This window comes from Mesitornis unicolor, unplaced genomic scaffold (assembly GCF_000695765.1).
Source record: "Mesitornis unicolor isolate BGI_N332 unplaced genomic scaffold, ASM69576v1 scaffold2048, whole genome shotgun sequence".
NCBI lineage: Eukaryota > Metazoa > Chordata > Aves > Mesitornithiformes > Mesitornithidae > Mesitornis > Mesitornis unicolor.
In genome coordinates, this window is record NW_010203642.1 from 16,151 (window position 1) to 34,250 (window position 18,100).

The 18,100-nt window shown below is 38.7% G+C and overlaps 1 protein-coding gene across 1 annotated transcript in view; it reads left to right on the forward strand.

The window, feature by feature from the left end:
* Positions 1 to 4,411: 4,411 nt before the first annotated feature.
* The window catches only part of PTPN4 (protein tyrosine phosphatase, non-receptor type 4 (megakaryocyte)), a 78,779-nt gene continuing 65,090 nt past the window's right edge, over positions 4,412 to 18,100 (forward strand). The window contains exons 1-2 of the mRNA XM_010190761.1: positions 4,412 to 4,523; positions 14,035 to 14,189. Of these exons, the coding sequence (XP_010189063.1) occupies positions 14,052 to 14,189 (138 nt within the window). The 5' untranslated portion in view covers positions 4,412 to 4,523; positions 14,035 to 14,051. The remainder of the gene's footprint in view (positions 4,524 to 14,034; positions 14,190 to 18,100) is intronic.

Consider the following 18,100-nt stretch of genomic DNA (forward strand, 5'->3'; position numbering starts at 1 on the left):
TTGTGCTCTGTATTTTGAGAGGTCTTTTTCTTTTTTTCTTCTACAGTAGCTTCTCTTCCCTTTTGGAAAAGGGAAATGAATCTGTCCCAAAATGTTGACTGCTTGGCAGTTGAGCAGAAAAAAGTGTTCAATGATGGCCTCAAAGGAAAGGTATTTAAGGAAGCGATGACTTTACTTGCTGGCAGCTTCCCTCCACTACTTTTATAGAAAACGGCAAAAATTTTGGTTCTCACCTTTGCCAAAAGGACAAGAAGCTGGGAAACTTGGGTACATTCTGCAAATCTGCTTCTTGCTAGGGACACTTAAATGAATCACTTATGTCAAAACATTTGAATTTTTTTGGCTCCACAGGCTTGGAGGAATTTCAGAGTTACTTTGAGATTCACATCTTCACATACCAGTGCACACCAGAACTGTGGGTCACTTAGTAGTACAGATTCTTGGGAACGGAAATACTGGGCAGAAATATGACCTGCTTATTAAGTCGTTTACTGTCTTTGGCATAGACCACAATTCCACCTGAGGAAGTAGTTAGTTCCTAGATTTAAGAACTGCAGCATCATTTCTGTGCGTAGTTTTAACTGTGAGCAGTCAATGCCCTGTCTTTGATAGGGGTTTTGACTGAATGTCAGCTGTCTACGTAATAGCTTGTACTGAATTTCAAAGTATTAAAGGTCTGCTATCATAAAAGCACATTGACTTCTTGTCTGAGACACTTGTCAGATAGCTTTGGGACAGAATTTCCCCCCTCGTACAGGCATAACGAATATGGTAGCAAGGTGTGTTATACTGAAGGCAGACTGGCTACTTAAAGTGTGTGTTCCTTGCATGCTTTTGGAAATTGTTTGTATTGTGGATGTTTGTTTTTTCTTGCAGATTTACATTAACTTTTTATTTTGACTATGAAATCCCTTTCTGGCATTTGTAGCACGCCAACTTTGCTGAAAACATGCCTGCTAAGCCTTGCGTTAGGTCTCCGCTGTCAGGTTTTCATAGACTACCACATGCTTCAAATGCTTGCTATGAATGTGAAGCAGATAGACATTTAGTATAATTGTTCATTACTACTTAAAGTCCTTTTTCAGTAGAATCAAAGGAGAACTGAGAGCACTGAGGGAATTGGTTCAAATCTGACGTTTGGACCTAGTGCCTTGCGTAGTAGTCCCTGGCTCAGCAGTGGTGGGTGCGGGAGTTTAGCCCTTGCATGGAGGAACAAAGAGAACTGATTCCGGTAAAGGTGGAGCAGCCTCGCAAACTTCTGGTTTCTTAACAGCCAGGGGATTAGAACTGGTTTTGTCCAGTTACAATAGTATCTGTTAACTGCAGTGTAGTGGAAGAGACTATCTAAATGGACTTTTTGCTAAGCATTTTGTAAAGCTGCTGTATGTTGGAAGGTGAATTAGTTTGCATAGAAGGCTCTTAAATCAATCTGCTGCTTCAGTCATTTGACTTCAAGGAGAAAAATAATGCTATATCCATTTTTAAAACAGTGGGGAAAGATTGTTAGACTGGGATGTCTCAGTCTCTCCCATGAACAGTAAAATACGTTCATTTTTAACAGTAATTGTTTTTTTGCACAAGTAGCGTGAGCTTCACTGTGGCCTATAAAGCTGAATTAATCACTCAATTAAGACTTCTTTTGAGAGCAACTTTTATGGTTAGATTATTGTATTATGAATAAGTAGATGTCACTTATAGGCAAGGTAGCGGAGAAGTTGATTTGTGTTTCACTTAGTTTAGTGAATAGAGCTATATCCACCTCTGTCAGCATGTTTTTCTTAGCATTAGGCTTTGTTTAAAAAAAACAAACAACAACATTATTCTGATCTTCCATACCACAAGTTTGAGAAGGTTTGCTGTGATGACGCATGGACTTCCGCATCAGTCTGTGGCTACAATCAGGTTGGCATTTATGGTTCTGGTAGGGGAACAAACAAAACCTGAGCTCACTCCCAGCCTCTCAGCTCAGGCACGGTAACTGTGTGCTTGCAGCCTCCAACGCAGTGAACAGGCTCAAGGTGGGAATTTGAACCGTCTTAGAGTTCCAGTGATCGAGAATGTTATAGCAGGATACCTCCAGACCTCCAGTTGTTCTAAAAAGAACAGTAAGAGATAATTTGATTACTGTCAAGTATTATCAGGGGCAGCGGGCTATTCCTGTGTTCGTTCGTGGCAGGAGGTGTGTGGTAGCTTCCCATCAGGAAGTCGTTTTGGCCAGAAAGTTCTCAGGAGCAGCAAAGCAAGTAAGTAAATGAAATGGAAGACCCCTGCGATATGCAGGTGGTAAAACTGCTTTTGGAGTTTTGGTCTTGCATAAAAGCTGGAAATATGTGAGAGAAATCAGAAATAGCAGTGTGATAAATAGTAGTGTGACATTAAGCTTATAAATAACCTTTTTTAATTTTGTAGTACTTTCTGCTTTTAATAGCCTGCTGCTCTTTAATTTCAGCACACACTAACTCTGGATGTGTGTGTTCATTTGCTGTTTTCGGCAATGTTTTATTCCAGCTGGCGTGGTGATGTTTCTTTTATTACCTTGGTTTTAGTTTATTAACTCGCTTGTAACATGGTTATGTGCCTGCTTTTCCAGTGGACGTGAAACTTCATACTGAACTGAGCCAATATGATAAAGAAACATTACAGCTACTGTTGTCTCCCTGAACATGAATGCTTTAGAAGAGATTGTGGAAGCTGTTTTCCTACTAAAAATAAATTCAGTAAATTACAGAGTAATTGAATTAATTTATCTCAAACTAACAGTATTGGAAGTTTCTTGTTGGTTCTGAATGACGGCTGATTTTAGAAGTTTTCAGCTCCAAACAAAATGGCTAGATAATTTTTACAAGTTGGATCTTCTATTAAACACAATACTAAGTGTTTGTATATAGAAAATGTATACCCTGTACCTGGAAAATAATTCACTGTTGCATCAATAAAAAGAATCTAACATGTAATTTAAATTCTGACATTTAATTGGGTGGGCTGAGATGAATAGTATACAGATACAGAGTTTGTCACTGAATTTTAGTTTAACTTGGGTAACTTGGTGTGACTTCATTTTGGTGCTGTAGTGCATTAAAAAATTCCTCCTTCCTAGTGCCTGTTCCAGTACTATACCCTGCAGCTTTGTGCCTTTGCTTTTTGGATGTGGGAATACAGGAGTTTTGTTGTTGTTGTTGCAGTCTATTCATTGTTAGCCTTAACAGTGTGATGTTGCTTTTCACACCATTAATAACATCTGCTGGTTTTGCTAAGTTCATTTTGTGGAAACTTCCAAGTATCACTGTGTAATTCTCTAAAGGAAGAAAACAGCCCTATTCAGAAACAAATAAAACCCAACAGATCTTGAAAGTTTTTTTTCCTTGATGAGCCCTAGTATGAATTATAAACCTTTCATGTAAGTTTGGATCGTGTTTTTCCTCTTGCATTACCTTTTCTTCCAATACTTTTTTTTATGGACACTTTATACGCTTCCGTAAATTTGTGAATTTAATTTCAAAAGAAGGAAATATATCCCAAAAGGAAAAGCATTTTTAGATAACTGTTAGAAATACACATGAAGATCATTTTTCCTTTTATGGATGTACAAAATTGATTGTAGTGTAACAATTTACAAAACTCAGAATGTATGAAAATGAATGCACGGAGCCTGCAGTCTGGCCTTATCATTTGACGATGTTATAACCCCTGACAGGGTGCAGCTCTTGAGGTCAGTATGCCACAGTTTTGGAAAACTTTTGGTTTGGCTGTGAGTTCCACTTTGTAAGCACAGGTAGAATTGTCCTGTTGTTTTCTGGTCAGGATCTTTGAAAATGGTCCTGTTACAAAGTAGGTTTACACACTTTACAAATCCGAGGAGCTTAGATCTCTTTAAGATCCTTTGCTAAAGAAACTAAACTTCCAAAAACGGTGATTTACTTTCATTTTTATTCCACTGCAGGTCAGTTATTATCAGATTTAACTGCTCAGTCACTTGAACGTAAGTGATATTTTCTTGCCAGATTCACTCACAGTTTTGAACTTCTAGTCCTCTTGAGCTGACTAGAAAATGGAAATGGTTTCCTATAAAAATCTTTGAGAGGAGGCAGAAGCAAGTCAGAAAAATACTTACCTGAGCTATGCTGAAGTTGTAAAAATGTGAGTGCAAATAAATAAAAGGAGACTTTAAAATTTGAAGTGATATGAATAGGATGATTCATTTACTATTGGGCAGGTCTGTCAGCAAAGCTGCTCTTGCCCTCTTTGGAAAGCTTTTTGTTCTAGTACCCTGATGAATTTTGGGGTTTCTCTCCAGTGCACACCCCGAGAGCAACCAAAGAGGTGACCTGCTCCGCTCTCATATCCCAAGGCCAAAATATTGGGGAGAGGTCGAGTGGCCAGGGAAGGAGTGCGAGGCAGCGCAGTTGAGAGCCAGGGGCATGGATGGAGCGAGGTCACTTCTCTGGGCAGTGCTGAGAGAAGCCTTCCCTTGGCTTTTGTTCTGTTGGAGGGGGAAGTGGAGTTGAGAAGCGTTTTCCAGGCAGGTAGCCAGACAGGCATCATTTTAATGTTTCCAGTGGAAAATAGGTGGGTTTTGGCAAAACAGAAATTTTCCGTGTGAAAATGTGGAAATGGCATTTCTGATTAAAAACTAATTTTGATGGAAGGTGTCCAAGTGGTTATATTGAGCCTTAGAATTAGCATCTGCTGTGTTTAAGTCTATTGAAGAGAATTTGGCTTAGGTTTAGCGACTCTGAACGGAATATACACGGACAACCTTCCTCCCTCTGTCTCATACTTCAGTTATTATCGCCTGGTGCTTCTGGTTTTAGTTTGTCTGAATTTGCACTGATTTCAACCCTTTGTTTTGGTGAGTAAATATTTAGGCTTCCTAATCTGAGTTACATGGGAGCCAGAACTTCCTTTTAATGAAAAATCTGTTTCAATCTATTTAACCTAGTTTAAGAACACATTTAAAAATTACTGCAATTTTATTTTGAGACATTTCTATCAAGAAGATATTTTAGTAGTGTTTCATTATAGTCTCCATTTATTGTATCTTATTATAGCATTGAGTTAAGAAACCAAGAATAAGAGATCCAGCTCTGGGAATGGAAGGAGTTAGATGTCGTAATCATCTGTGTGAGGGTCACGGATTGCCATTTTTAAGGCTGTTTTCAAACAAGGGCAGGTTATGGATATAATGAGTTTAAAATAATGGAGGTGGAACTCACTTGGAAAATTTTTTTTTTTATTCCTAGTAATCTCTACGCATGATAAATGCCTCCAAATATAGCGAGCAGACAACTGCGTACTAGGAAACAAGGCGGTTTTATGTCTTATCAACACATTTTCATATCTGCTTAGTCTGTAATATTTTTCCATTTAGTGGTATTTAACCAGTACTCCTCTTCCTAATTCTCTTTCCTGGGAGTTTTATCCTGTTCTGACTGCTTCAGCTGTCTGCCCTTCCACAGGATTTGGTCTGCTTTCTTCTATTTTCTTTTATTTTTTTTTAATTTTTTTTTTAAATTGAGAGATGTATTTTTTTTCCTGCTAGCTTTGCCATTTTCCATCCTAAATCGCTTATTCCAGGAGTGTGGGCTGCTGCTAACGCAATGTGTGTGTTCCTTTGGTGCCCGTAGCACTTTCTGAAGTGTTTGTACAGTCGTGCAGTGACCACAGCCGTGCACCCAGGGGCCATCCCCTCCGTGTGTCTTTGCTTGCTCACAACCTGGCCACTGCTGTAGCTGCTGGTTGCCATCAACTGTTTTCATATTACAGGCCTTAAGCTATACCAGTGTCTTTACTTGAAGACATTACTTGCTTCAGCTGCCTGCTCTCAGCTTCTTCACACCATGGTATGCCTTTCCTCAACCATTCTGTACAGTGCTTGCACTATGATCCAGGTAACTCCTGAAGATCAATTGTAGTTTATTGCTTAATAGATAGATAAGTGTTTTTTTTCTGGTTCATTAAGATACGTATGGGTATATTGCTATAATGTAGAAACTTTCTAGACTTAAAATAATCTCTGAAATCTCCCGTGAACTTCACACACCTTGTTGAAATGTGTGTATGACTGTTGTTTCATGAAACTTCCCTTACCCTTGAGTGTTGCCTGCGAATAAAAGGTTTCTGGGTCAGAAACACTGTGACTGCACAGATTCATGATGTTTCAAGTCTGATTATGCCTTCAGTGTGTCACCTCTAAGACAGGTTTGTTTTTGTTGTGAATAACCACAGGTACTTGATACCGAAGCCTTTTCCTAAAGGCATGTGGACTCTGGATGTTCTCCTTGCGTCATCTGGAAGTGATGCAAAAATCCTGTCTCTTTTGAAGTGCTGTTATCATGCTGACTCAGGCCGGCGAGTCCTGAGCTAGCAGGAGGTTTTCTGTTGTCTTTGCATTCATTCACACTGACCTGTACGACTGTGAAAGGGAAAACAGGTTGAACCTGCTGAAGTAGGATAGGGTGAAAATAAAAATGGTCTATTTTAATTCTAGATCTTTCTTAGCTGCAGGCTTCTGGTGTATTGGGTGTACATCTTCAGTCTCTCTGAAGCTCTGTCCATCTAGAAAACTGGTCAAAAACTGAAAGAGGAGATCAGACTTGCTATGGAAGGATGTACTACAGGAATCCAGTGCATTTTTCAGGCTGCCAGTTTAATGTGCTGTGGACAAGCATCCACTAAGAATAAATTCGAAACTTAAAAAAGGGTTTAAAATGGACCATATTGAGCTGTTTGGAATCTGTATTTGTAAATCCATTTGTCTCTTTTTTTGTTGTTTTTTTTTTATCTCAGGAAAACCCCCCAGAATTTAACATCGTCTTGGGCTGTATCTAATGTAGAGTCCTGGATAGTGAAGATGGAAGAGTTACTTTCTTCATGTGAAAAATGACTGGACATATAAAGGGAGGACATAAAAGTTTTAGGTTAAAAATAATTAGGAGTGTTAATAGCATGGTTTCTAAGAACTACTTTTTAAATTGGTATTACTTGTAAACTGTGCCATCTCGCTGGTTTTGTGTTTCCTGAAATGTTATGTAGAAGAGTTAAGAAAAGCAGATACCAGACTTCCTGCACTGTCCTACTTCAGACCCAAAGCAGAGAAAGGGAGCAGCTGAATTTGAGAGGCTTTTTTTTGAGCATTATATGTACAGCTCAAGCATAATGAGGACCAGCATTTAATGAGATAGAAGTGTCATTTATAATAGGCTTTTCTGTTAGCCGTGCTCTTCTTCTTGGGGGAAGGGAAGAAATTGTCAAATTGTCAAAATAGTTTATTTTTCAAGTAAAACAGTAAATTGCTACAGTACTGCCAAACTGATTTTCTGTGTTCTGGTGTACATCTCCCAGCTTTTCGCGCAGATTGGCCACTATCCTGTGTAGGGTGACTGAACACTCGTTAATTATTATTTTTATGTTGGAAAGAATGAGATTCTGGGAGTGACAGAGCAAGTTGATTTGCCTTTAACCTTTGTGTTAGTAATTATGAGATTATAACAGTGAAAATCTTGCTTGATGTCACACAGCAGTTCTTCAAATTTGAAACAGCTGTCCAAAGAAGGAGATAAAAAGCATTATCCAAGGAAGTCTTAATTTAAAAATCCTCGAGTGATTTTTAAAATGAGTCGTTACTAGTTTAGGTGTCAAGCCTGTACTGAAATCCACAGCCAACCAAATGAAACTCTTGTGTTCATAAAACAGTGTGAATTAAAAATCTTAGAAACTTATCTGAATAAGTGGATAGGTTACTGGTTACTGTTACTGGTTTGTGTATAGGAGAAGCTGATGGTGGAGGGGAGAGGCTAAATTCAACTTATTTTCTCTCAGCTATCGAACTTCAGGCCCAAAATTTTCAGAAACTGTCATATACACTTGAAGAATTAATGCTTTTTGTGTTAAATTTGGCTCTTTGTGTGGTTGAAGATTGAAGATGCGGGAAAGGAGGATGTAAGAGTAGCTCCTTCATTGAAATGCAGGTGAGATTATGGACACTTTTGGGGTCATGTGAGTATGCTGGTTTTTATTGCTTTTGAGTGAAGTACTTGCAGATAGGAATTTCTTTTGCTGTTTTGTACTTCTTGCAATTGTGAGGGATTTAATCAGGCTGTTCAAAGTGCTCGCAGATAATGGAAGTGTTGAGGGAATGTATAAAAGCAGCTGGAGATGAGATAAATTTCGTGTACCAGCTTTGCATATGAAACATGAGGGTGCTGTGAAGTGGGGTGTGGGGAGCCCAGATTGAGGAGCGGGGGTGAGCCTGGGGTCCTGCAGCTGCCAGCCCCATGCAGATTATCTACCTGGGCTACCCACCAGTGAAAGGAAGCTGCTAAGGTTTTGGAAACTTTACCTTCCTAACTTCCAGTGCCAGTGCCTCCTTGTATCCAGTGCTCTCTTTTCACAGTAGTGCTGGAGGAATTGTGCTTGTAGTTACATTTTGTGGTCACTGTACCGTCCCAGTCTGTCAACAGGAAAAATGTGATACCTCTCTTTTCCAGTGAATGTTTCAGGAAGAGCTTAGTAAGTGGCAATGTGATAGCTTTACAGGAGTCTGCTATTTTCCTTAAGCAGAATGAATTTGGTTCATTTATATATTACAGATAATAAACTTACAAAAGAAATAGAAGATTTTGATAGAGCTCAGAATCATTAATGATTTAATTGCCTGGCTAGAAGTCTGGCTTGAACCTCTGCACCTGATGATGACAAAGTGAAATGACCTGGAGTTTACATATCAGCTTTCAAGAATTATGGATACTTTCCATTCTTTGGTCAGCAGGAGGCAGGAAGAAATGAATGAAGTATGAATTGTTGGAACAAGTTCAGGGTTGTAGTGCATGGGTCGATTCACTTAAAAGTAAATGGATTTCTACTCTGATTTTGTTTATGAGGAATGTCCTGAAGCTGCGTGCTACATCAGAATTGCTGAAAGCTGTCAAAACAAATTCTTGACAGATAAATTTGAACTTGCCTTTGTGGGACTAATGTGGACTTCCCTCAGAGTAGTGCACAATCAGCTGATGTTTAGCATTTTCAAACCTGTTTTGATGGAAACGTAGTTTCACTAAAATGTTTTCAGTAAATGTATGTGAAGATGGATTCCAGATATTTGCAGTATGTCGTATCACTCTGTTTAAACTGTCAAAATTATCTTTGTACTTTTGATAGTTGTTTTTTTTCCTCTTAATTAGATTTTCTGGATAGTTTTAATAACAATGTGGTTTTTTGATGAGTGTGGACTGTTTTTTCACCCCTTGTAGTAAATCTATGTACTGTGTTGGGCCCAAATCAGCAAGTGGGCTGCAATGGAAACACATGCCTTCCATTTTAGCAGCTAAAATACCAGCCTCTAAACAAATGGAAGTCTGGCCATGGATTAACTTTTTAGCTGCTTTAGATTAGCCATGAAAAAATGAAATTGCTCATGTCCTTGCATGCATGTGCTCACTGTACTGTGCTAAGGTGGTTGTTTTTGTGTACAGTACGGGAAGCAAACTCTCTTTAAAAGAGCTCTTCAACTCTGCAAATTGGTTGCACTCTTGGATAAATTTCAGTTAATTACCTTCTTAACCAACTGCTTATTTATTAAGTTGCTTAAAGTTGGTGAGTTTATTGTAAGCCCAAGCAGATTGTGATTTTACATAAATGGAGAATGCCGAAAATTCACTCGTGAAGCTTTTGTATTCTCTTTATGCCCTAACCAAGCCAGTATCACAGGAACGTTCTGCCCTTTGCTAGGGAACACTCCCTAGAATTGCCTCACAGCTTGAAACCTGAGCTCGGTCAGGAAATGTACAACTTACTCCTTCCACAGCCCTGAGAGGTGAGGGGAGTTTCGTTGCACAAGTTCTGTCCTTCTCCAGTTGCTGTAGCAGCACATGCTTTGGGTTGTGAATTCAGGTGTCTAAATATTACGTGCTTAGCAAAAGACACTGAGAAATTATAAGCAGAAACCACCTTCATATGCAAAGATTGCTCCAATTTAAATCCAAATTAAGTAATCTACTTGCATATATAGAAAGATTTTGGTGTCAGTGGCCATAGTACTGTCCATGATGTGCATATGCACACAGAGTAGTACCTCGCTTAAGTTAACCTGCTCTTTAAACCAGTTGGTCTCAAACTTTTTTTTCTGTTCAATCTCACGTTTTGTCTTTACTCCTATTTCTTTTGGGGCTGCAGATGTTACTGTGGAGCTTAAAATCAGTCCTTTATTTGTTCCATGTTAACTTCAGCTATAACATATTTTCATTGCAGAAGTTTGCAACCAGCATAGCTGAATTTTTATCAGTTCTGTCATTTTATTTATCAGTATTTGCTGGGAAATCAGATAGTTACGATTTACAACCTTGTAAGCAATAGCTAGCTATCTCACTATTTCACTGGTAAGTTTTCAAAATGTATGGCAAGAATGGCAGTACTTGCTCAGGAGAAGTAATGTTGTCTGTGTTCTTGCTGCGTGTATTTCTGAAAGAAAGGACTAGTGAAGATGATATGGATACAGTTCCGGGTGATTCTGTTGTAAAACAAGTGTCACAGTAACAGCAGTAACTGCAGGATCTGTCTGTGCTTAATAACTGTGTCCTTTTAGTATGTACATTTGCTGATACAGTTTAAATACGGGTTGTGTACGCATGATTGGCCACAAAGCAGTTACATGTCATAGCCCTGGCAGATCTTAGCAGAGGTATGTGATGGTGAAGATACTTTAACATAGTCTCTATGTACTTCTGTAGTTTCTTCACTGAGAGAGGAGGAAAGAGTAACTTTGAATGTGGTTTGTAGAAAATTCTTTTGTTACTTTCATGGCTGTTATATTTCTGCTTTGTAGAAGTACTTCAGGTTTTTAAGTTATGCTTAGTTGTAAAACTGTATTCTGCAGTTGCAAAAGGCAGTTTCATGGAGGACACTTGTCTACTACAAGATGAGTGTTCAGGCTACGATGTTGTTGTATGTGGGACATGGAACGTAATGCTTCATTGCCTAACCTGAAATTTCAAAAACATGGTTTGCTAAATCCATGAAGAAAAATTTCACAAATGACTGATACCCAGCATGGTGTGAATATGAGCTCCACACCAGGAAGATGCTAAACTCCAGACCGTGAGACAGTGTGTGAGAGATATCTTTGTGTGTGTGTCTTACTCATTTCGTCCTTCCGTAAAGAGAGTGAGAAGGCGTTGCCCTTCAGGTCTGTGAGCGAGATGAACTCGGTTGTTCTGACCCAATGTAACTGGTCCTGTTTCCTTGGCAAACTCATCATACGGTGTCTTCTGTCTTGAATTTGACCATTTCACTTATGTACATTGTGAAAGACCCAAATTGCTATCTGTCACTATTCGATGGTTTTGTTTGGTTAGCGTGAAGATCATCTGTGTTACAGCAAGAACATTGCTGTGTCTGCAGGTTGGGTCTGTCGAAGGGCATGGTGGATGGTATTAAAGGATTTTGAGGATCACTGATGGCAGATTTTTTCCTCGCTCTTACAAATTCTCTGCTTGAAACCCCGAAGTTTTCTGTCTTATTTAAGGCAGTGATGAGGAAGGAAGGAATACTGTCAGTCTTGTCTTGATCAGCAAATAAGAAAAAAATAAAGGAGAGAACAGGAGGCAAAGGTGAGCTCCTAGCTCACTACCAAATGGTTTTGTGAGGGCTGCAATACTTACTTGGAAGCGAAACAGTTCTGCATTGTGCATTGGTGTTTGTATTGGTGGGAAGGGGCTCTAAGATACCCCTCACTGTGTCTTGGTTAATTTATCACTTGTTCAAATGCTTGTAAAATATGCCTGTCAAAGCGTTGTTTCTATGGAATGGGTAAACTGGTTTTAATCAAATTGCATGCTTTCCTGAAACCTTCTTTGATTCAGCTCACAGGCAAATACCACTCTAAAGTCTTGGCTATAGTTCTTGGCTGTGTTGTTGCACTGATGGAGGTGCTGATCTTTATGTCATTATGGCTAGTAAGGCGATTGACTTTTAAATTGCGTCTACATGACGAAATATTGTTTGTGCAGTGTTATGTTGTTGGCTTAGATCAGCTGGTATGGAGGTTCAGTTTCTGTTCGTCTCTGTTAAAGGTTTTCTTCTGCCTTTTTATTTTTGAGACTTGCAGAAGGCGTAGCAGAAGCAGCCTCTTCATGAGGCGCTGTCGGATGTACTTTCTTGTTTGGATTTACTTTGGAGTTTTAATGTTTGTGACACAATTTTTCATTATTTTATCATTAAGAGAAAGTCATACATTTAGCTTACAGCTGGTGGGTTTCTCTGGTTCTTTATCCTTTTTCAATATGTTATGTTGGTTTAGCAAAACAAAAATAAAGTTGCTGTAAATCTACATGAATTACAGCATGGGAGTTCTGAAGCCAGAGTGGCTGAGTAGCCTGGTAAGGAAACAAGTCCTTTTTAATCTGAAAATGCTGCTTAAGTCAAAAAAGAAACATTCTGCAAGGATGGATTATAATAAAACCAGTATTTTTTATGTCTGAGATGTGCAGTCATGCTGAAAGACCTGAAAAAATGCTCTAGAAAAGCAAAATACCTCAGGAATTTTTAGGGCAGCTGCTCAGGTTGACTACAGGCGATGGGAAGAAGGTTAGGCTGTGACGTCCCAACCCTTCCTGATGTAGGCAGCTTGGATCTTGGTATTTCACTTTCCCACAAGGGTCTAAATATCAGAGCTATGAACTGTTTAAGAGGGAATTGATCTTTTACTGGTTACCTCTATTCATATATTGTTGAACTCAATGATCTTAAAGGTCTTTTCCAACCAAAAGATGCTATGGTTTGACCACAGATATCTCTCGCGATCCAGGCAAGCTTTCTAATCACTGCTGGGTTGTTTGCTGTCTTCTGCTGTGTTATATTTTTTTTTTTGTAATCACAATACATGCACCCCCAAAATAGGAAGCAAATGTGTAAATGTTTCTGAAGTCTTCGTAATTTTTTGCAGAATAAGGAAAATCAATCCTTTTATATTCGGTATTGAGAATACCTGTTTTCTTTTACTTCTTGTTAGGGTATTTTAATTTTCTATCTCAATATATACTCTGCTTAAGTTATGAAACTTTCTGTTTGCTTACGCCCTTGTCAAAGGATGTAGAAATAGTTTGCTGAGTGTGTAATTAAAGTGAATCACAGGCCCTGATCCTGTCAGGTACTTAAGAAATTAAGTAGTGTCCTTGGATAGGACTAATAGCATCAGGTGTGCACATTAAGTACTGTGCTGGACTGGGGTTGCATGATAATTGTGGGACTCTTAGCTTTGAAATGTGGAAGTCACACTTCAATTCTTGCATTTTATTTATCAGCCCTTAGCACAGGATGTACTTGTGTTGGTCACGCTTCCTTATTTGCTTATATTGCTTATAGTTCCAAACTAGATATGTAAATCCAATTAAAATTACCTTAGATGGAAGACTCAGTGATTTGACAAACCCCTATCATTCATGTTGTAGTTAAAAAAAGGCAAATAAAAGCACAAATAATGCTAATGTTTTTATTATCACTGTGTATTCTCATGTCTATCCAGTAAATTCAAAGGCTTTGCAGAATAATGCACCAAAATCTTTGCATATTTGCCATTTTCTTTACGCTTTTTGTCTATAATGCTTCTTGGTGTAAGCATTTTTTTTGCTGTTTTGCACTAAAATTAATTACTTAATTGCCTCTAATGCTGGGAGCCCAGTAGCCATGATGCCCAGCAATTATGATGCTTTTTGAAGTGAAAATGCTGTTCTGAATCTTTATAAAAAACAAACCCCGAAACCCAAGAAGCAAGAAACAAACCCACAAAACAACCTTAAAATAGGGACCAAGTGGACAATGGACAGAAATTAAAGGGCTGTGTATTTTAGAATAAGGTGGTGGTGTAATTTTTAAGACATTGTTTCATTATTGAATACGTTGAATTTAGCACTCATTTTTTGTTTGTCTGTAATGGAGCTTTTTAGCAGTGGACTTGCTGTGTGTTGACCTTTCTTTGAAGTATGACATTCTTGCGTTTGCATTTTGTGATCTTTTTAACACTTTAGTTTTAAAAACCTACAGACCCTGTGTGGACAGTAATGACCGCACGTTTCCGATTGCCTGCTGGCAGAACCTACAATGTACGAGCATCTGAGCTGGCACGAGACAGGCAGCATACAGAGGTGGTCTGCAACATTCTTCTCCTGGATAACACTGTACAAGCTTTCCGAGTTAATGTAAGTATTTTGCTTACTGCAAATCAGTATCGTTGGACTTGCTTTCTTTTGCTGGATTTGTGTGGCTAGAGTTTGTCTTTCAAAATAGTGTTAAGCATAGAATAGAAAGGGAAGTTATGTTCAGACAGGCGTGCTTGTACACGTACGTACTAAGTCACTGTGAACTTAGTCATTCTGGCATCCTCTATAGTACTAGCACATCTGCATTTCAAAATCGAATGTACGAAGCACAATTTATTTCTAGTAATTCTCTTCATGGACTAAAGTCGTATAATAGAAATGAAGGGCAGTTTTGCCCTGAGTTGAGTGAGAAGCAGGCTTTTGTTTTGCTCCATTCTGGTTTTTGCATTTTGAGCACAAGTAAGTTGTAATGGTAACTCTTCTCATGACTGTGTAGCTGGCTGTGTTCAATCCTGCATATGGTTATATTTGGTTATAGCTCTCATCTTAAAGTATCTTTTTGCTGTTCTCAGATTATGTTCTTGTTCTATGATTTCCGTTGCTTAAACTCACTGCCTTTTAATGCACTGATGAGATTGCAGGAAAGAAAATAGGAAGCTGGTTGCTGAATGCTGAGGACTGTTATTGGGAAAAGTGAATAACTTTAATGTATGAGCCTGGAATTTGAAATAGGTTATTCATCAGATTTTCTAATTTCTAAACCTTGATAAAGAGTTAAAATGGAAATGTTCATAGTTTTGTACATAAATTCACACAAGAATGGCCATTTCTTTTGACTTCTTGAGGAAAAACCTCCACAAACAACAGGCCAGGACCTCACAAGAAAACATTAAAGCATTTAAAGTGACGTCTGTGTGAGAAGAACCAGAACTCAAACAGGAAAGACGCTGTGGGCTGTCCTGGGGCAGAACTCAGCTTTTACTTTCTAAGCTATAGAATTGATGACTTATGTGGAGAAAGGCTGAGTGATGTGATGGTGAAGGTTACAGGTGGCATGATTATTGAAGTTTTCAAGAGAAAATTGGACTTCAGCAAATGGAGTGAAGAAGTAGCTCAATGTCGAATAAGGCTGTGGGATTTCAGATGAGAACTGAAGAAGAAACTGAAACAGTCAAATCTATGAACAAGTTCAATTTGGACTATTTGAAAAACTTCTAATGCTCATTAATTGTATTGAATTCTGATATCCAGTGTTCAGTGAGGATATTGATACATTTGAATCAATGTTTTAGGGAAGATCTGTGATTGCATTTCTGTGTTCTGTAGTCAGGTGATTAGAGCTTGTGCGGCCTGCAGCTGGCCTAGCAGAGGAGCAGAATCCCTGGTATCTAGCAGAGAACTTGCAAGGATCCAGTGCTGAGTGGCTTAAGATTTAGAGGTAGACTTTGTTATTTTATTAGACATTTCAGTCAAGATAGAAGGTTTTAGGATATTCTCTTAAGGCATTTTTGTAGTTCATTCAGGAGCTACTTAACTTTTTGGTACTCCTGAGAAGTTAAGCGTGGTAATTTTGGGTGATGGAGCTGGGGGAGAGACTCCCAAAGACTTTAAGTTATCAACATAAAGCCTTATTTCCTTTCTGGGATAATTTCTCCTATATACCATTTCCTTTTTTCTCTACAGTATTCCAGTGCTTTTCTGTATCTCTTATCTTTTCATCCTTGGTAGCACTTCCCTTGTCCCTCCTGCCTCCCAAAAAGCAGTATGTGCAGAATGTAGTTGGAGGCGAAGCATTACAAGTGCACGAGAAATTGTAAATGTGTTCTTTGATTTCAGGTGCATGAATTTTCTATTAAAATATCTGTCTTGCAGTTTTTTGTTTGTTTGTGAGAGTTGGCTAAATCACGGAATAGTTGTTGTACAATAGGTTTGGGAGATTACGCTTCTTTTTGGTCTAGGTGTTCAGAAGCTGTGTGTTGTCAGGGAATGCCAGTGCCTGTCCAGAGTGATGTGTTCTCAAACATCTATTCTGTCTCTCCCAAGAAAAATTTATGTAATATGTTCTCTCCTCCTCCCTAGTGTACTAAATATTGTAATTGCATGGATCACAGTTTATTGCTTTTACAGATCAGCCTGCAAGTTTGTCTATTAAAACTGAGTTTAGGGAATAAAAAGTTCCTTGGTGCTCAACATTTTGATCTCAGATCTTAGCCTCAATCTATTTTTTTTTTCTTTTAAGAAGTAGGCAGTAAAAAAGTATTAAATCATAGCAAATGCATGCTAACCTACATGGTATGCAGGTTTGAAGGATTTGTAGCTGTGTTTTACTTTATTGTGGTTGACACAATATGTGGTAATAAATATTTATGGAATTCTTTTCAAAATAGGAATAACAAAGATAACATCAAATAAATTAGCAAGGTTTTTTTCTCCTGGTGATTGCTATAGGTGTTCTGTATGCTAATGATTGTAAAGCTTAATCATCTGGAGTGTGCAGTGCCGCATTAATAAAAATATACTCAAATGCTATTTCTTCTCCAACAGCGAAGTGCTGATCACAGACAGTGTCTCTTGGTAATTTACGTGACATGTTCTAAGTTCACATTTCAACCAGCCTTTTCCATTGATCCGCAAAGCATGCATTCTTTGTGCTAAGCCTTACCTTGTATAGAGCGTAGCAAATCAAATCAAATAATCCCTGTGTGTTGAAGCCAGACAAAGGTTATTTTGGTTGCAAGCAGAAGAATCAGTTGGAACAAACCTGTACATATGGTTGAAGAGTAGAAGTCCTTTTTATAAAATGCTCTGCTTACCAAATGAACTCCAAATTTGACTCTAAAAAGCATACTCCATAGAAAGTACGCAGTGTGGCTGGAATAAGTGAGACTGACCTGAGTTAATAACATGATCAGGATGATTTGCATTACAGTAAACTTGCTTCTTCAAGATCAAATTGCTCTAATTGATTTTAATTGTTTAAATACCTCAAATTGTGTATTTTCCATGCAGGCTGACTTAGTTGTATTCCCTGAAAGCCAGTACATAGATGTGGAGATCATACTGTACTTGAGGGAAAACTAAGTCAAGGTAGATGGGATGAGCTGTTCTGTGAGCAAGGCGAGTGGATAAGTGGTCATGGGCAAATGTTTCCATTTGGAGCCTTTGTTATCTCAGAATCCTCCTCAGACTTAATGAATTTACACTCTAATGGAAATAAAATCTAAAAATCTGTAAAATAACCCCCAAAAAAACCCCCACACCAACCATCCCGTAATTTTGGAAGTGACACTTTTCAGTAATTTAATCTTCAGCATTACTTAGTCGCTTCCCTTCTTTCTTTGACCAATAAAATAATAGCCTGCTTGGAAACTTCTTTTAAAAACAAATTAACTTCTTGCAAAGCTAATGGAAGGAGAATTGTGGAATGAAAGGAGACACTAGTGCAGCACTGGCTGTTTGGGGATGTGCTTGCTTGAGTTGCAACACAAGTATTGCAGTGAAGTGCAGGAGGAGAGGTTCCCAGTGCTGTCCTCAGTGGAGGAGCAGCGTCCCACAGACCTGTGCGCGGCAGAGCCCTCTGACCCCGTCCAGAAGAGCCTGGGTCCTGTCATCCCATTCCTCTGGCATCAGAAGTCCAGATGTGTTTGGACTCACACAGCAGCAATACCTGCTGATGGCTGCTGTGGGTGCTGGTTCTGTAGACCAGCAGCAAAAGCAGAATGTCAGTAATGTTAATTGGGAAGATGGTGGTAGTTGGTAAGCAGGCATTAAACCTATGTAATTGCAGATGTTTTCCTAAATTTTCAAACACGGGTGTTTGTAAACAGCTAACAGTCATTTTGCAATTAGAAATAAATGTGTGTATGTATGTAGTGGTACTGGCTGTTAGCCGCCTGATGATAGATACTTCATAAAGTGCACTGAACGTAGTGGTGTCTGGTGGTTATGTTGAATTTGTTCTGCAAGGCCAAAATCTGTTAGACATTTTGCCTCCAGCAATGACTAATAAG